Source organism: Coregonus clupeaformis, chromosome 11, assembly GCF_020615455.1.
Source record: "Coregonus clupeaformis isolate EN_2021a chromosome 11, ASM2061545v1, whole genome shotgun sequence".
Taxonomy (NCBI): domain Eukaryota; kingdom Metazoa; phylum Chordata; class Actinopteri; order Salmoniformes; family Salmonidae; genus Coregonus; species Coregonus clupeaformis.
The window spans coordinates 34,367-54,499 of record NC_059202.1 but is presented as its reverse complement, the minus strand read 5'-3'; the positions used below and the strand labels follow the sequence as shown (position 1 = coordinate 54,499).

Sequence of the window (20,133 nt, the reverse complement as noted above, 5' to 3'; positions counted from 1 at the left end):
CTCGCTGGTCGGTCCTCTGTGACTGGTGCATCAGTGCCATCCAGCCAGATGATAAAGGCACCTGAGGCCCCATCATGTTCTCGCTGGTCGGTCCTCTGTGACTGGTGCATCAGTGCCATCCAGCTAGATGATAAAGGCACCTGAGGCCCCATCATGTTCTCGCTGGTCGGTCCTCTGTGACTGGTGCATCAGTGCCATCCAGCCAGATGATAAAGGCACCTGAGGCCCCATCATGTTCTCGCTGGTCGGTCCTCTGTGACTGGTGCATCAGTGCCATCCAGCCAGATGATAAAGGCACCTGAGGCCCCATTATGTTCTCGCTGGTCGGTCCTCTGTGACTGGTGCATCAGTGCCATCCAGCCAGATGATAAAGGCACCTGAGGCCCCATTATGTTCTCGCTGGTCGGTCCTCTGTGACTGGTGCATCAGTGCCATCCAGCCAGATGATAAAGGCACCTGAGGCCCCATCATGTTCTCGCTGGTCGGTCCTCTGTGACTGGTGCATCAGTGCCATCCAGCCAGATGATAAAGGCACCTGAGGCCCCATTATGTTCTCGCTGGTCGGTCCTCTGTGACTGGTGCATCAGTGCCATCCAGCTAGATGATAAAGGCACCTGAGGCCCCATTATGTTCTCGCTGGTCGGTCCTCTGTGACTGGTGCATCAGTGCCATCCAGCCAGATGATAAAGGCACCTGAGGCCCCATTATGTTCTCGCTGGTCGGTCCTCTGTGACTGGTGCATCAGTGCCATCCAGCCAGATGATAAAGGCACCTGAGGCCCCATCATGTTCTCGCTGGTCGGTCCTCTGTGACTGGTGCATCAGTGCCATCCAGCCAGATGATAAAGGCACCTGAGGCCCCATTATGTTCTCGCTGGTTGGTCCTCTGTGACTGGTGCATCAGTGTCACCCAGCCAGATGATAAAGGCACCTGAGGCCCCATCATGTTCTCGCTGGTCGGTCCTCTGTGACTGGTGCATCAGTGCCATCCAGCCAGATGATAAAGGCACCTGAGGCCCCATTATGTTCTCGCTAGTCGGTCCTCTGTGACTGGTGCATCAGTGCCATCCAGCCAGATGATAAAGGCACCTGAGGCCCCATTATGTTCTCGCTGGTCGGTCCTCTGTGACTGGTGCATCAGTGCCATCCAGCCAGATGATAAAGGCACCTGAGGCCCCATCATGTTCTCGCTGGTCGGTCCTCTGTGACTGGTGCATCAGTGCCATCCAGCCAGATGATAAAGGCACCTGAGGCCCCATTATGTTCTCGCTGGTCGGTCCTCTGTGACTGGTGCATCAGTGCCATCCAGCCAGATGATAAAGGGTTATTTTGGTGTGTGTGTAACACATGGGGATGTGTGAAACTCACTCCTCAGCGTTACGTGTCCCGCTTGTGTCGCCTCATTAGCTGTTGATGTGGTGCGATCGGCTAAGACCCTTCAGGGATGATTGTCATGTGTGTTTGTGAGGCAGAGGTCCCTAGTTCGCTCCAGGTACGGGCCCAATCAGGAGGAAGTGGTACTCTCTATGCAAGAAGCTAGACGTCCTTTACACGTGTGTGCCAAACCTTGACTCGAAAAGCTGTCCGGATCTAAAACAACTAGCAACTAGCCAGATCATTAGTTTTTTTCAACTTCATAATCAGTTTTGACCCATTTTAGCTGGGGCTGACAATAATGGAACGCAGTGGTGTCATTTACAGTATGAAATACAGCAGACAGACACCACAGCCTGACTGTAATCTGACTGTTATCTCCTGTCATTTACAGTATGAAATACAGCAGACAGACACCACAGCCTGACTGTAATCTGACTGTTATCTCCTGTCATTTACAGTATGAAATACAGCAGACAGACACCACAGCCTGGCTGTAATCTGACTGTTATCTCCTGTCATTTACAGTATGAAATACAGCAGACAGACACCACAGCCTGACTGTAATCTGACTGTTATCTCCTGTCATTTACAGTATGAAATACAGCAGACAGACACCACAGCCTGACTGTAATCTGACTGTTATCTCCTGTCATTTACAGTATGAAATACAGCAGACAGATACCACAGCCTGACTGTAATCTGACTGTTATCTCCTGTCATTTACAGTATGAAATACAGCAGACAGATACCACAGCCTGACTGTAATCTGACTGTTATCTCCTGTCATTTACAGTATGAAATACAGCAGACAGACACCACAGCCTGACTGTAATCTGACTGTTATCTCCTGTCATTTACAGTATGAAATACAGCAGACAGACACCACAGCCTGACTGTAATCTGACTGTTATCTCCTGTCATTTACAGTATGAAATACAGCAGACAGACACCACAGCCTGACTGTAATCTGACTGTTATCTCCTGTCATTTACAGTATGAAATACAGCAGACAGACACCACAGCCCGACTGTAATCTGACTGTTATCTCCTGTCATTTACAGTATGAAATACAGCAGACAGACACCACAGCCTGACTGTAATCTGACTGTTATCTCCTGTCATTTACAGTATGAAATACAGCAGACAGATACCACAGCCTGACTGTAATCTGACTGTTATCTCCTGTCATTTACAGTATGAAATACAGCAGACAGACACCACAGCCTGACTGTAATCTGACTGTTATCTCCTGTCATTTACAGTATGAAATACAGCAGACAGACACCACAGCCTGACTGTAATCTGACTGTTATCTCCTGTCATTTACAGTATGAAATACAGCAGACAGACACCACAGCCTGACTGTAATCTGACTGTTATCTACTGTCAGATCTCCTCATTGACATCAGAACACAGTCAACACCCAGGCAGGGCTCAACTGAGCTGATAAGCATCAATCTATTTGTCATCATGAAAAAAATCTGTTTTGTCCTCTGTGGCGCGTCGCATTACGTATCCGTGTCAACCAGTGAGGACGTGAAGTGATATCACAGGCTGACCGTAACCTGGTGTCACATCTCCTCGGTGACACGTCAGAACATAGTCATCACCCAGAACTGAACAGAGCTGAACTGATAAAGCATCAATCTGCCTGTCTTCTGTTGCGTTTCCAAATTACATTGAATATAAAGTAAGGAAATAAAATGAGGAAACACATGTTTATTGCAGATAAAGTTTCTTTCTGGTGTTTTAAATGTTTAGGATTCCTCTGTGTGGGTTTTCTTGCTTGTATTTCAGATCATCCCTACTGTACTTGTTTGTTGGTGTAGTTGATGTTCTCCGTGCGTACTGGTCATCCTGTTGATTCCTTCAGTTGAGACCAATGAGATCAGATTCCCTTTGTCTCGCGAAGATCACCTCACCATCACCTTCACTTGAGGAATGATGATGATTTTTTTAATTTAATTTTTTATGAGTTTTTATGTTTAAAAAAAGTCATGTTAAAATACCTATCGCATTACACATTGACAGAATGCATTTGAAACATCACACACAGTAAAATGTGTAGCTGATTAATTAAATGATGTAATCGATAGGAGGGGGGGAAAAGGTGTCTGTGCATTGAAAAGCACATCATAACATGGAATTAAAGATAAGTTATACAATAAAGACGGCACTTCAACAAGGTTATTTCACACCCTAGCCTGCTGAATATGCAAGATCAGTTTTCTTTCATTTTGACTTCGGCACAAATTAAAATGTGGCACTGACTCGCCCGTGGATGGATGTTTCAGCATCCAGTTACCAGCCTACTAGAGTTAGGTGTTCAACTAGCCACGCACAGTTACCAGCCTACTAGAGTTAGGTGTTCAACTAGCCAGGCACAGTTACCAGCCTACTAGAGTTAGGTGTTCAACTAGCCACGCACAGTTACCAACCTACTAGAGTTAGGTGTTCAACTAGCCAGGCACAGTTACCAACCTACTAGAGTTAGGTGTTCAACTAGCCACGCACAGTTACCAGCCTACTAGAGTTAGGTGTTCAACTACCACAAACAGTTACCAGCCTACTAGAGTTAGGTGTTCAACTAGCCACACACAGTTACCAGCCTACTAGAGTTAGGTGTTCAACTAGCCACACACAGTTACCAGCCTACTAGAGTTAGGTGTTCAACTAGCCAGGCACAGTTACCAGCCTACTAGAGTTAGGTGTTCGACTAGCCAGGCACAGTTACCAACCTACTAGAGTTAGGTGTTCAACTAGCCACGCACAGTTACCAACCTACTAGAGTTAGGTGTTCAACTAGCCAGGCACAGTTACCAGCCTACTAGAGTTAGGTGTTCAACTAGCCACGCACAGTTACCAGCCTACTAGAGTTAGGTGTTCAACTAGCCACGCACAGTTACCAGCCTACTAGAGTTAGGTGTTCAACTAGCCAGGCACAGTTACCAGCCTACTAGAGTTAGGTGTTCAACTAGCCACAAACAGTTACCAGCCTACTAGAGTTAGGTGTTCAACTAGCCACGCACAGTTACCAGCCTACTAGAGTTAGGTGTTCAACTAGCCACACACAGTTACCAACCTACTAGAGTTAGGTGTTCAACTAGCCACGCACAGTTACCAGCCTACTAGAGTTAGGTGTTCAACTAGCCACGCACAGTTACCAGCCTACTAGAGTTAGGTGTTCAACTAGCCACACACAGTTACCAGCCTACTAGAGTTAGGTGTTCAACTAGCCACGCACAGTTACCAGCCTACTAGAGTTAGGTGTTCAACTAGCCAGGCACAGTTACCAACCTACTAGAGTTAGGTGTTCAACTAGCCACGCACAGTTACCAGCCTACTAGAGTTAGGTGTTCAACTAGCCAGGCACAGTTACCAGCCTACTAGAGTTAGGTGTTCAACTAGCCACGCACAGTTACCAACCTACTAGAGTTAGGTGTTCAACTAGCCAGGCACAGTTACCAGCCTACTAGAGTTAGGTGTTCAACTAGCCAGGCACAGTTACCAGCCTACTAGAGTTAGGTGTTCAACTAGCCACGCACAGTTACCAGCCTACTAGAGTTAGGTGTTCAACTAGCCACACACAGTTACCAGCCTACTAGAGTTAGGTGTTCAACTACCACAAACAGTTACCAGCCTACTAGAGTTAGGTGTTCAACTAGCCACGCACAGTTACCAGCCTACTAGAGTTAGGTGTTCAACTAGCCAGGCACAGTTACCAGCCTACTAGAGTTAGGTGTTCAACTAGCCAGGCACAGTTACCAGCCTACTAGAGTTAGGTGTTCAACTAGCCACGCACAGTTACCAGCCTACTAGAGTTAGGTGTTCAACTAGCCACGCACAGTTACCAGCCTACTAGAGTTAGGTGTTCAACTAGCCACACACAGTTACCAGCCTACTAGAGTTAGGTGTTCAACTAGCCACGCACAGTTACCAGCCTACTAGAGTTAGGTGTTCAACTAGCCACGCACAGTTACCAGCCTACTAGAGTTAGGTGTTCAACTAGCCACGCACAGTTACCAGCCTACTAGAGTTAGGTGTTCAACTAGCCACGCACAGTTACCAACCTACTAGAGTTAGGTGTTCAACTAGCCACGCACAGTTACCAACCTACTAGAGTTAGGTGTTCAACTAGCCAGGCACAGTTACCAACCTACTAGAGTTAGGTGTTCAACTAGCCAGGCACAGTTACCAACCTACTAGAGTTAGGTGTTCAACTAGCCAGGCACAGTTACCAACCTACTAGAGTTAGGTGTTCAACTAGCCAGGCACAGTTACCAACCTACTAGAGTTAGGTGTTCAACTAGCCAGGCACAGTTACCAACCTACTAGAGTTAGGTGTTCAACTAGCCACACACAGTTACCAGCCTACTAGAGTTAGCGACAGGCGGGTGAGCAATATCCACCGTCGTAGTACGTGAAGCTAACTGAAGCTGGCTAGCTTTAGAACACCCTGAGGAGATCAATGTGAAGCTAACTGAAGCTGGCTAGCTTTAGAAAACCCTGAGTAGATCAATGTGAAGCTAACTGAAGCTGGCTAGCTTTAGAAAACCCTGAGGAGATCAATGTGAAGCTAACTGAAGCTGGCTAGCTTTAGAAAACCCTGAGTAGATCTATCTTCGATCGTAGTACACCCCTCTGGTTGGAGGATACCGGATTTCCTGCTTAATTCCTCCTGATTCTCAGAATGTTTCAACCGGGATTCCTAGGAAAACAAGGGAATTTGGTGAAAAGTTACCAAAATGTTGAAACCCTATCCCATGTTAATCTCTTCCTTCTCTCCTCTCCTGCAGGTGGTAGATATTAAGGAAAAGCTGAAGCAGTCTAAAAAGTTTTGGTCCAACCTGCCAGATGAGATCTGTGTTAAAGACAAGATGACAGAGTCAGATGAAGAGCAGTGCTGGAACAGTCATGCCAAGGCCAGGTGAGGTGTTCAGCATTAATAGTCCCGTCTGGTTTCATTATGCAGCCCAGCTTTACGACCTCTACTGCTTTATGACCGCTGACAGCTGCTCTCTGACTGCTGGAGAACCTCTTCCTCTTTATGACCGCTGACAGCTGCTCTCTGAGTGCTGGAGAACCTCTTTATGACCGCTGACAGCTGCTCTCTGACTGCTGGAGAACCTCTTTATGGCCGCTGACAGCTGCTCTCTGAGTGCTGGAGAACCTCTTTATGACCGCTGACAGCTGCTCTCTGACTGCTGGAGAACCTCTTTATGACCGCTGACAGCTGCTCTCTTAGTGCTGGAGAACCTCTTTATGACCGCTGACAGCTGCTCTCTGAGTGCTGGAGAACCTCTTTATGACCGCTGACAGCTGCTCTCTGAGTGCTGGAGAACCTCTTTATGACCGCTGACAGCTGCTCTCTGACTGCTGGAGAACCTCTTTATGACCGCTGACAGCTGCTCTCTGAGTGCTGGAGAACCTTCTTCTCTTTATGACCGCTGACAGCTGCTCTCTGACTGCTGGAGAACCTCTTTATGACCGCTGACAGCTGCTCTCTGACTGCTGGAGAACCTCTTTATGACTGCTGACAGCTGCTCTCTGAGTGCTGGAGAACCTTCTTCTCTTTATGACCGCTGACAGCTGCTCTCTGACTGCTGGAGAACCTCTTTATGACCGCTGACAGCTGCTCTCTGAGTGCTGGAGAACCTCTTTATGACCGCTGACAGCTGCTCTCTGAGTGCTGGAGAACCTTCTTCTCTTTATGACCGCTGACAGCTGCTCTCTGACTGCTGGAGAACCTCTTTATGACTGCTGACAGCTGCTCTCTGAGTGCTGGAGAACCTCTTTATGACCGCTGACAGCTGCTCTCTGACTGCTGGAGAACCTCTTTATGACCGCTGACAGCTGCTCTCTGAGTGCTGGAGAACCTCTTTATGACCGCTGACAGCTGCTCTCTGACTGCTGGAGAACCTCTTTATGACCGCTGACAGCTGCTCTCTGACTGCTGGAGAACCTCTTAATGACCGCTGACAGCTGCTCTCTGAGTGCTGGATAACCTCTTTATGACCACTGACAGCTGCTCTCTGACTGCTGGAGAACCTCTTTATGACCGCTGACAGCTGCTCTCTGACTGCTGGAGAACCTCTTTATGACCGCTGACAGCTGCTCTCTGACTGCTGGAGAACCTCTTTATGACCGCTGACAGCTGCTCTCTGACTGCTGGAGAACCTCTTTATGACCACTGACAGCTGCTCTCTGAGTGCTGGAGAACCTCTTTATGACCGCTGACAGCTGCTCTCTGAGTGCTCGAGAACCTCTTTATGACTGCTGACAGCTGCTCTCTGAGTGCTGGAGAACCTCTTTATGACCGCTGACAGCTGCTCTCTGAGTGCTGGAGAAACTTCTTCTCTTTATGACCGCTGACAAGTGCTCTCTGAGTGTTGGAGAACCTCTTTATGACCGCTGACAGCTGCTCTCTGAGTGCTGGAGAACCTTCTTCTCTTTATGACCGCTGACAGCTGCTCTCTGAGTGCTGGAGAACCTCTTTATGACCGCTGACAGCTGCTCTCTGAGTGCTGGAGAACCTCTTTATGACCACTGACAGCTGCTCTCTGAGTGCTGGAGAACCTCTTTATGACCGCTGACAGCTGCTCTCTGAGTGCTGGAGAACCTCTTTATGACCACTGACAGCTGCTCTCTGAGTGCTGGAGAACCTCTTTATGACCGCTGACAGCTGCTCTCTGACTGCTGGAGAACCTCTTTATGACCGCTGACAGCTGCTCTCTGAGTGCTGGAGAACCTCTTTATGACCGCTGACAGCTGCTCTCTGACTGCTGGAGAACCTCTTTATGACCGCTGACAGCTGCTCTCTGACTGCTGGAGAACCTCTTTATGACCACTGACAGCTGCTCTCTGAGTGCTGGAGAACCTCTTTATGACCGCTGACAGCTGCTCTCTGAGTGCTGGAGAACCTCTTTATGACCGCTGACAGCTGCTCTCTGACTGCTGGAGAACCTCTTTATGACCGCTGACAGCTGCTCTCTGAGTGCTGGAGAACCTTCTTCTCTTTATGACCGCTGACAGCTGCTCTCTGAGTGCTGGAGAACCTCTTTATGACCACTGACAGCTGCTCTCTGAGTGCTGGAGAACCTCTTTATGACCACTGACAGCTGCTCTCTGAGTGCTGGAGAACCTCTTTATGACCGCTGACAGCTGCTCTCTGAGTGCTGGAGAACCTCTTTATGACCGCTGACAGCTGCTCTCTGAGTGCTGGAGAACCTTCTTCTCTTTATGACCGCTGACAGCTGCTCTCTGAGTGCTGGAGAACCTCTTTATGACCGCTGACAGCTGCTCTCTGAGTGCTGGAGAACCTTCTTCTCTTTATGACCGCTGACAGCTGCTCTCTGAGTGCTGGAGAACCTCTTTATGACCGCTGACAGCTGCTCTCTGAGTGCTGGAGAACCTCTTCATGACCGCTGACAGCTGCTCTCTGAGTGCTGGAGAACCTCTTTATGACCGCTGACAGCTGCTCTCTGAGTGCTGGAGAACCTCTTTATGACCGCTGACAGCTGCTCTCTGAGTGATGGAGAACCTCTTTATGACCGCTGACAGCTGCTCTCTGAGTGCTGGAGAACCTCTTTATGACCGCTGACAGCTGCTCTCTGAGTGCTGGAGAACCTCTTTATGACCGCTGACAGCTGCTCTCTGAGTGATGGAGAACCTCTTTATGACCGCTGACAGCTGCTCTCTGAGTGCTGGAGAACCTCTTTATGACCGCTGACAGCTGCTCTCTGAGTGCTGGAGAACCTCTTTATGACCGCTGACAGCTGCTCTCTGAGTGCTGGAGAACCTCTTTATGACCACTGACAGCTGCTCTCTGAGTGCTGGAGAACCTTCTTCTCTTTATGACCGCTGACAGCTGCTCTCTGAGTGTTGGAGAACCTCTTTATGACCGCTGACAGCTGCTCTCTGAGTGCTGGAGAACCTCTTTATGACCGCTGACAGCTGCTCTCTGAGTGCTGGAGAACCTCTTTATGACCGCTGACAGCTGCTCTCTGAGTGCTGGAGAACCTCTTTATGACCGCTGACAGCTGCTCTCTGAGTGCTGGAGAACCTCTTTATGACCGCTGACAGCTGCTCTCTGAGTGCTGGAGAACCTCTTTATGACCGCTGACAGCTGCTCTCTGAGTGCTGGAGAACCTCTTTATGACCGCTGACAGCTGCTCTCTGAGTGCTGGAGAACCTCTTTATGACCGCTGACAGCTGCTCTCTGAGTGCTGGAGAACGCTCCACACGATACAGATAATTAAATAATTTCCTGCTAATGAAATGTGATTCAGTCTTTTAATATGTTTCTTCTGTATTCCTCAGAAGACATTGTTTCTGAACACCTGTTGTTGTTGTTGTTGACGACACAGTTGTTATCCTCCCTCTCCCAGGTATTTTCCCGAGGTGGTAAAGGACGGCCTCACCAACCAGCTGAACAACCCAGAGGTAGAGGTGGACATCACTAGACCAGACACTCTGATTCGCCAACAGATCATGACACTCAGAGTCATGACCAACAAGCTGAAGAACGCCTACAATGGAAACGACATCTACTTTCAGGACTCCAGTAAGTCAGCTGCATTGTGTCCCAAATGACACCCGATTCTCTATACAGTGCACTACTTTAGACCAGAGCCTTTAGGGGTCTATAGAGGGTGGCCCTTTGACCAGAGCCCTTAGGGGTCTATAGAGGGTGGCCCTTTGACCAGAGCCCTTAGGGGTCTATAGAGGGTGGCCCTTTGAGAAGCAGCCCTTAGGGGTCTATAGAGGGTGGCCCTTTGAGAAGCAGCCCTTAGGGGTCTATATAGGGTGGCCCTTTGACCAGAGCCCTTAGGGGTCTATAGAGGGTGGCCCTTTGAGAAGCAGCCCTTAGGGGTCTATAGAGGGTGGCCCTTTGACCAGAGCCCTTAGGGGTCTATATAGGGTGGCCCTTTGACCAGAGCCCTTAGGGGTCTATATAGGGTGGCCCTTTGACCAGAGCCCTTAGGGGTCTATATAGGGTGGCCCTTTGACCAGAGCCCTTAGGGGTCTATATAGGGTGGCCCTTTGAGAAGCAGCCCTTAGGGGTCTATAGAGGGTGGCCCTTTGAGAAGCAGCCCTTAGGGGTCTATAGAGGGTGGCCCTTTGACCAGAGCCCTTAGGGGTCTATAGAGGGTGGCCCTTTGAGAAGCAGCCCTTAGGGGTCTATAGAGGGTGGCCCTTTGAGAAGCAGCCCTTAGGGGTCTATAGAGGGTGGCCCTTTGACCAGAGCCCTTAGGGGTCTATATAGGGTGGCCCTTTGACCAGAGCCCTTAGGGGTCTATATAGGGTGGCCCTTTGACCAGAGCCCTTAGGGGGTCTATAGAGGGTGGCCCTTTGAGAAGCAGCCCTTAGGGGTCTATAGAGGGTGGCCCTTTGACCAGAGCCCTTAGGGGTCTATATAGGGTGGCCCTTTGAGAAACAGCCCTTAGGGGTCTATATAGGGTGGCCCTTTGACCAGAGCCCTTAGGGGTCTATAGAGGGTGGCCCTTTGAGAAGCAGCCCTTAGGGGGTCTATAGAGGGTGGCCCTTTGACCAGAGCCCTTAGGGGTCTATATAGGGTGGCCCTTTGACCAGAGCCCTTAGGGGTCTATATAGGGTGGCCCTTTGACCAGAGCCCTTAGGGGTCTATATAGGGTGGCCCTTTGACCAGAGCCCTTAGGGGGTCTATAGAGGGTGGCCCTTTGACCAGAGCCCTTAGGGGTCTATAGAGGGTGGCCCTTTGACCAGAGCCCTTAGGGGTCTATATAGGTGGCCCTTTGAGAAGCAGCCCTTAGGGGGTCTATAGAGGGTGGCCCTTTGAGAAGCAGCCCTTAGGGGTCTATAGAGGGTGGCCCTTTGACCAGAGCCCTTAGGGGTCTATAGAGGGTGGCCCTTTGACCAGAGCCCTTAGGGGTCTATAGAGGGTGGCCCTTTGAGAAGCAGCCCTTAGGGGTCTATAGAGGGTGGCCCTTTGAGAAGCAGCCCTTAGGGGTCTATAGAGGGTGGCCCTTTGACCAGAGCCCTTAGGGGTCTATATAGGGTGGCCCTTTGAGAAGCAGCCCTTAGGGGTCTATAGAGGGTGGCCCTTTGAGAAGCAGCCCTTAGGGGTCTATAGAGGGTGGCCCTTTGACCAGAGCCCTTAGGGGTCTATAGAGGGTGGCCCTTTGAGAAGCAGCCCTTAGGGGTCTATAGAGGGTGGCCCTTTGACCAGAGCCCTTAGAGGTCTATATAGGGTGGCCCTTTGACCAGAGCCCTTAGGGGTCTATATAGAGTGGCCCTTTGACCAGAGCCCTTAGGGGTCTATATAGGGTGGCCCTTTGACCAGAGCCCTTAGGGGTCTATAGAGGGTGGCCCTTTGACCAGAGCCCTTAGGGGTCTATAGAGGGTGGCCCTTTGACCAGAGCCCTTAGGGGGTCTATATAGGGTGGCCCTTTGAGAAGCAGCCCTTAGGGGGTCTATAGAGGGTGGCCCTTTGAGAAGCAGCCCTTAGGGGTCTATAGAGGGTGGCCCTTTGACCAGAGCCCTTAGGGGTCTATAGAGGGTGGCCCTTTGACCAGAGGCCTTAGGGGTCTATAGAGGGTGGCCCTTTGAGAAGCAGCCCTTAGGGGTCTATAGAGGGTGGCCCTTTGAGAAGCAGCCCTTAGGGGTCTATAGAGGGTGGCCCTTTGACCAGAGCCCTTAGGGGTCTATAGAGGGTGGCCCTTTGACCAGAGCCCTTAGGGGTCTATAGAGGGTGGCCCTTTGAGAAGCAGCCCTTAGGGGTCTATAGAGGGTGGCCCTTTGAGAAGCAGCCCTTAGGGGGTCTATAGAGGGTGGCCCTTTGACCAGAGCCCTTAGGGGTCTATATAGGGTGGCCCTTTGAGAAGCAGCCCTTAGGGGTCTATAGAGGGTGGCCCTTTGAGAAGCAGCCCTTAGGGGTCTATAGAGGGTGGCCCTTTGACCAGAGCCCTTAGGGGTCTATAGAGGGTGGCCCTTTGACCAGAGCCCTTAGGGGTCTATATAGGGTGGCCCTTTGACCAGAGCCCTTAGGGGTCTATATAGGGTGGCCCTTTTGACCAGAGCCCTTAGGGGTCTATATAGGGTGGCCCTTTGACCAGAGCCCTTAGGGGTCTATATAGGGTGGCCCTTTGACCAGAGCCCTTAGGGGTCTATATAGGGTGGCCCTTTGACCAGAGCCCTTAGGGGTCTATATAGGGTGGCCCTTTGACCAGAGCCCTTAGGGGTCTATATAGGGTGGCCCTTTGACCAGAGCCCTTAGGGGTCTATATAGGGTGGCCCTTTGAGAAGCAGCCCTTAGGGGTCTATATAGGGTGGCCCTTTGAGAAGCAGCCCTTAGGGGTCTATATAGGGTGGCCCTTTGACCAGAGCCCTTAGGGGTCTATATAGGGTGGCCCTTTGAGAAGCAGCCCTTAGGGGTCTATAGAGGGTGGCCCTTTGAGAAGCAGCCCTTAGGGGTCTATAGAGGGTGGCCCTTTGACCAGAGCCTTTAGGGGTCTATATAGGGTGGCCCTTTGAGAAGCAGCCCTTAGGGGTCTATAGAGGGTGGCCCTTTGACCAGAGCCCTTAGGGGTCTATATAGGGTGGCCCTTTGAGAAGCAGCCCTTAGGGGTCTATAGAGGGTGGCCCTTTGAGAAGCAGCCCTTAGGGGTCTATAGAGGGTGGCCCTTTGACCAGAGCCCTTAGGGGTCTATATAGAGTGGCCCTTTGACCAGAGCCCTTAGGGGTCTATAGAGGGTGGCCCTTTGAGAAGCAGCCCTTAGGGGTCTATAGAGGGTGGCCCTTTGACCAGAGCCCTTAGGGGTCTATATAGGGTGGCCCTTTGACCAGAGCCCTTAGGGGTCTATATAGGGTGGCCCTTTGACCAGAGCCCTTAGGGGTCTATAAGGGTGGCCCTTTGACCAGAGCCCTTAGGGGTCTATATAGGGTGGCCCTTTGACCAGAGCCCTTAGGGGTCTATAGAGGGTGGCCCTTTGACCAGAGCCCTTAGGGGTCTATATAGGGTGGCCCTTTGAGAAGCAGCCCTTAGGGGTCTATATAGGGTGGCCCTTTGACCAGAGCCCTTAGGGGTCTATAGAGGGTGGCCCTTTGACCAGAGCCCTTAGGGGTCTATAGAGGGTGGCCCTTTGAGAAGCAGCCCTTAGGGGTCTATATAGGGTGGCCCTTTGACCAGAGCCCTTAGGGGTCTATAGAGGGTGGCCCTTTGACCAGAGCCCTTAGGGGTCTATAGAGGGTGGCCCTTTGACCAGAGCCCTTAGGGGTCTATATAGGGTGGCCCTTTGACCAGAGCCCTTAGGGGTCTATATAGGGTGGCCCTTTGACCAGAGCCCTTAGGGGTCTATATAGGGTGGCCCTTTGAGAAGCAGCCCTGATGCTTTGTGTGTTACTGAAGTGAGATGAATAAATACACATGTTATACAATATACTGAAGTGGTATGAATAAATACATATTTTATACAGTATACTGAAGTGGTATGAATAAATACACATGTTATACAATATACTGAAGTGGTATGAATAAATACATATGTTATACAGGATACTGAAGTGAGATTATGACGTACTTGAGCTATCTACAGTGACTGGCAAGTGCATTTAATTACACACTAGACTAGCAATGAAGCAAAGCAATGTATTGGACATGGTGGTGTTGGATCAAGATATGGAAAACCCAACCACGGTGGTGTTGGATCAAGATATGGAAAACCCAACCACGGTGGTGTTGGATCAAGATATGGAAAACCCAACCACGGTGGTGTTGGATCAAGATATGGAAAACCCAACCACGGTGGTGTTGGATCAAGATATGGAAAACCCAACCACGGTGGTGTTGGATCAATATATGGAAAACCCAACCACGGTGGTGTTGGATCAAGATATGGAAAACCCAACCACGGTGGTGTTGGATCAAGATATGGAAAACCCAACCACGGTGGTGTTGGATCAATATATGGAAAACCCAACCACGGTGGTGTTGGATCAAGATATGAAAAACCCAACCACGGTGGTGTTGGATCAAGATATGGAAAACCCAACCACGGTGGTGTTGGATCAAGATATGGAAAACCCAACCACGGTGGTGTTGGATCAATATATGGAAAACCCAACCACGGTGGTGTTGGATCAAGATATGAAAAACCCAACCACGGTGGTGTTGGATCAATATATGGGAAACCCAACCACGGTGGTGTTGGATCAATATATGGGAACCCAACCATGGTGGTGTTGGATCAAGATATGGGAACCCAACCACGGTGGTGTTGGATCAAGATATGGAAAACCCAACCACGGTGGTGTTGGATCAATATATGGAAAACCCAACCATGGTGGTGTTGGATCAAGATATGGGAACCCAACCATGGTGGTGTTGGATCAAGATATGGGAACCCAACCACGGTGGTTTTGGATCAATATATGGGAACCCAACCATGGTGGTGTTGGATCAAGCCAACATCTTTCTATGGTGTGGGTTCAGTCTCTCCGTATCTCCGTTTCACATACCTCTCTGTGTACAGTACTAACACTAGAACCGCTAAAGCAGTCATTTTGACTGCTCATTAATTTTTAAAAAGTATTACTCGTCCATTTTTTAAGTCATGCCTCCCTCCGTTCTTGACTTTTCCTAAATCAGTCTATATAACACACTGCCGGTGTTAGAATCTAAATCAGTCTATACAACACACTGCCGGTGTTAGAATCTAAATCAGTCTATATAACACACTGCCGGTGTTAGAATCTAAATCAGTCTATATAACACACTGCCGGTGTTAGAATCTAAATCAGTCTATACAACACACTGCCGGTGTTAGAATCTAAATCAGTCTATATAACACACTGCCGGTGTTAGAATCTAAATCAGTCTATATAACACACTGCCGGTGTTAGAATCTAAATCAGTCTATATAACACACTGCCGGTGTTAGAATCTAAATCAGTCTATACAACACACTGCCGGTGTTAGAATCTAAATCAGTCTATATAACACACTGCCGGTGTTAGAATCTAAATCAGTCTATATAACACACTGCCGGTGTTAGAATCTAAATCAGTCTATATAAACACACTGCCGGTGTTAGAATCTAAATCAGTCTATATAACACACTGCCGGTGTTAGAATCTAAATCAGTCTATACAACACACTGCCGGTGTTAGAATCTAAATCAGTCTATACAACACACTGCCGGTGTTAGAATCTAAATCAGTCTATATAACACACTGCCGGTGTTAGAATCTAAATCAGTCTATATAACACACTGCCGGTGTTAGAATCTAAATCAGTCTATATAACACACTGCCGGTGTTAGAATCTAAATCAGTCTATATAACACACTGCCGGTGTTAGAATCTAAATCAGTCTATATAACACACTGCCGGTGTTAGAATCTAAATCAGTCTATATAACACCCTGCCGGTGTTGGAATCTAAATCAGTCTATATAAACACACTGCCGGTGTTAGAATCTAAATCAGTCTATATAAACACACTGCCGGTGTTAGAATCTAAATCAGTCTATATAAACACACTGCCGGTGTTAGAATCTAAATCAGTCTATATAAACACACTGCCGGTGTTAGAATCTAAATCAGTCTATATAACACACTGCCGGTGTTAGAATCTAAATCAGTCTATATAACACACTGCCGGTGTTAGAATCTAAATCAGCCTATATAACACACTGCCGGTGTTAGAATCTAAATCAGTCTATATAACACACTGCCGGTGTTAGAATCTAAATCAGCCTATATAACACACTGCCGGTGTTAGAATCTAAATCAGTCTATATAACACACTGCCGGTGTTGGAATCTAAATCAGTCTATATAAACACACTGCCGGTGTTAGAATCTAAATCAGTCTATATAAACACACTGCCGGTGTTAGAATCTAAATCAGTCTATATAACACACTGCCGGTGTTAGAATCTAAATCAGTCTATACAACACACTGCCGGTGTTAGAATCTAAATCAGTCTATATAACACACTGCCGGTGTTAGAATCTTAATATCACAAACAGAACTGGAGTTATGACCCGTTTTAGGAGGGCGTGTCATTTTTTGAGTGGTTTTCCCTCGTTGCCCCTCCCGACAGCAGATCCTGCTCCGCCCCCTTCTCCCGATAGTGGAAGGTGCCGCGCCCAGTTGATAATCACCCCCCCCCGATAATTGCCTCGAAACTGAACCTATACTATACCGAAACTAATTACACACGTATAACAACAGATGAAATAAATACAGTTTGATGGGGAGAACGGGGTGAGTCGATGAGCGACGGGGGGGGGGAAGCGAACGATGCATAATTATGTAATCGCCAATTGTGAATGAAGAACAGGGCCATTATATTGTATTGGTATATTCTAATTATAATCTCTAAATGGTATGTACCCTATGTCAGTACACGGTGAGAGAGTGTGTTATTTACAATGGCGTGAAGACCAAGACGAATGGATGCACTTGGCCTTTTTGGCGCTGCTGCAAGATCTGAATGGAAATGATGATTATTCTTCTAATACTGAGCCTCAGCCTGAAACGACACCTCTGAGGCCTAAAGCGCCAAAAAAATAGACAGAAGGGTGCGCGCTGAGCAGGTGCCGTCCGCCAGGAAGGGACGGCACCGTTTGGATACGGACCGGATTATCAGAATAAAATGTAATCACTAAGAGAGCAAGCCTTACATCTCAAGCATAAAACAACAGCAGCAACTCACTCACCAGCTTTGGTACTGGTATTAGGATCTAACACCATCTTTGGTAAAGGTATTAGGATCTAACACCAGCTTTGGTAAAGGTATTAGGATCTAACACCAGCTTTGGTAAAGGTATTAGGATCTAACACCAGCTTTGGTAAAGGTATTAGGATCTAACACCAGCTTTGGTAAAGGTATTAGGATCTAACACCAGCTTTGGTAAAGGTATTAGGATCTAACACCATCTTTGGTAAAGGTATTAGGATCTAACACCAGCTTTGGTAAAGGTATTAGGATCTAACACCAGCTATGGTAAAGGTATTAGGATCTAACACCAGCTTTGGTAAAGGTATTAGGATCTAACACCAGCTTTGGTAAAGGTATTAGGATCTAACACCAGCTATGGTAAAGGTATTATGATCTAACACCAGCTTTGGTAAAGGTATTAGGATCTAACACCAGCTTTGGTAAAGGTATTAGGATCTAACACCATCTTTGGTAAAGGTATTAGGATCTAACACCAGCTATGGTAAAGGTATTAGGATCTAACACCAGCTATGGTAAAGGTATTAGGATCTAACACCAGCTTTGGTAAAGGTATTAGGATCTAACACCAGCTATGGTAAAGGTATTAGGATCTAACACCAGCTTTGGTAAAGGTATTAGGATCTAACACCAGCTTTGGTAAAGGTATTAGGATCTAACACCAGCTATGGTAAAGGTATTAGGATCTAACACCATCTTTGGTAAAGGTATTAGGATCTAACACCAGCTTTGGTAAAGGTATTAGGATCTAACGCCATCTTTGGTAAAGGTATTAGGATCTAACACCAGCTTTGGTAAAGGTATTAGGATCTAACACCAGCTTTGGTAAAGGTATTAGGATCTAACACCAGCTTTGGTAAAGGTATTAGGATCTAACACCAGCTTTGGTAAAGGTATTAGGACACACAGGGAGGAAGGAGCCACTGCCTGGGATCAGGGACTGCACTGTGGCTGAGGCTCACAGGGAGGAAGGAGCCACTGCCTGGGATCAGGGACTGCCTGTGGCTGAGGCTCACAGGGAGGAAGGAGCCACTGCCTGGGATCAGGGACTGCCTGTGGCTGAGGCTCACAGGGAGGAAGGAGCCACTGCCTGGGATCAGGGACTGCACTGTGGCTGAGACACAGCGAGGAAGGAGCCACTGCCTGGGATCAGGGACTGCCTGTGGCTGAGGCTCACAGGGAGGAAGGAGCCACTGCCTGGGATCAGGGACTGCACTGTGGCTGAGGCTCACAGGGAGGAAGGAGCCACTGCCTGTGATCAGGGACTGCACTGTGGCTGAGACACAGGAAGGAAGGAGCCACTGCCTGGGATCAGGGACTGCACTGTGGCTGAGGCTCACAGGGAGGAAGGAGCCACTGCCTGGGATCAGGGACTGCCTGTGGCTGAGGCTCACAGGGAGGAAGGAGCCACTGCCTGGGATCAGGGACTGCCTGTGGCTGAGGCTCACAGGGAGGAAGGAGCCACTGCCTGGGATCAGGGACTGCCTGTGGCTGAGGCTCACAGGGAGGAAGGAGCCACTGCCTGGGATCAGGGACTGCCTGTGGCTGAGGCTCACAGGGAGGAAGGAGCCACTGCCTGGGATCAGGGACTGCACTGTGGCTGAGGCTCACAGGGAGGAAGGAGCCACTGCTTGGGATCTGGGACTGCCTGTGGCTGAGGCTCACAGGGAGGAAGGAGCCACTGCCTGGGATCAGGGACTGCCTGTGGCTGAGGCTCACAGGGAGGAAGGAGCCACTGCCTGGGATCAGGGACTGCCTGTGGCTGAGGCTCACAGGGAGGAAGGAGCCACTGCTTGGGATCTGGGACTGCCTGTGGCTGAGGCTCACAGGGAGGAAGGAGCCACTGCTTGGGATCTGGGACTGCCTGTGGCTGAGGCTCACAGGGAGGAAGGAGCCACTGCCTGGGATCAGGGACTGTGCTGTGGCTGAGGCTCACAGGGAGGAAGGAGCCACTGCCTGGGATCTGGGACTGCCTGTGGCTGAGGCTCACAGGGAGGAAGGAGCCACTGCCTGGGATCAGGGACTGCCTGTGGCTGAGGCTCACAGGGAGGAAGGAGCCACTGCCTGGGATCAGGGACTGCCTGTGGCTGAGGCTCACAGGGAGGAAGGAGCCACTGCCTGGGATCAGGGACTGTGCTGTGGCTGAGGCTCACAGGGAGGAAGGAGCCACTGCCTGGGATCAGGGACTGCCTGTGGCTGAGGCTCACAGGGAGGAAGGAGCCACTGCCTGGGATCAGGGGACTGTGCTGTGGCTGAGGCTCACAGGGAGGAAGGAGCCACTGCCTGGGATCAGGGACTGCCTGTGGCTGAGACACAGGGAGGAAGGAGCCACTGCCTGGGATCAGGGACTGCCTGTGGCTGAGACACACAGGGAGGAAGGAGCCACTGCCTGGGATCAGGGACTGCACTGTGGCTGAGACACACAGGGAGGAAGGAGCCACTGCCTGGGATCAGGGACTGCCTGTGGCTGAGGCTCACAGGGAGGAAGGAGCCACTGCCTGGGATCAGGGACTGCACTGTGGCTGAGACACACAGGGAGGAAGGAGCCACTGCCTGGGATCAGGGACTGCCTGTGGCTGAGACACACAGGGAGGAAGGAGCCACTGCCTGGGATCAGGGACTGCACTGTGGCTGAGGCTCACAGGGAGGAAGGAGCCACTGCCTGGGATCAGGGACTGCCTGTGGCTGAGACACACAGGGAGGAAGGAGCCACTGCCTGGGATCAGGGACTGCCTGTGGCTGAGGCTCACAGGGAGGAAGGAGCCACTGCCTGGGATCAGGGACTGCCTGTGGCTGAGGCTCACAGGGAGGAAGGAGCCACTGCCTGGGATCAGGGACTGCCTGTGGCTGAGGCTCACAGGGAGGAAGGAGCCACTGCCTGGGATCAGGGACTGCCTGTGGCTGAGACACACAGGGAGGAAGGAGCCACTGCCTGGGATCAGGGACTGCCTGTGGCTGAGGCTCACAGGGAGGAAGGAGCCACTGCCTGGGATCAGGGACTGCCTGTGGCTGAGGCTCACAGGGAGGAAGGAGCCAC

General features: G+C 49.9%; 1 protein-coding gene across 1 annotated transcript in view; it reads left to right on the top strand.

Moving 5' to 3' along the window:
• The first annotated feature begins 1,443 nt into the window (after positions 1-1,443).
• The window catches only part of LOC121576315 (glypican-6), a 44,951-nt gene continuing 26,261 nt past the window's right edge, over positions 1,444-20,133 (top strand). Inside the window, exons 1-3 of the mRNA XM_045223636.1 lie at positions 1,444-1,491; positions 6,173-6,303; positions 9,764-9,939. Coding sequence (XP_045079571.1) covers positions 1,444-1,491; positions 6,173-6,303; positions 9,764-9,939 — 355 coding nt within the window. The remainder of the gene's footprint in view (positions 1,492-6,172; positions 6,304-9,763; positions 9,940-20,133) is intronic.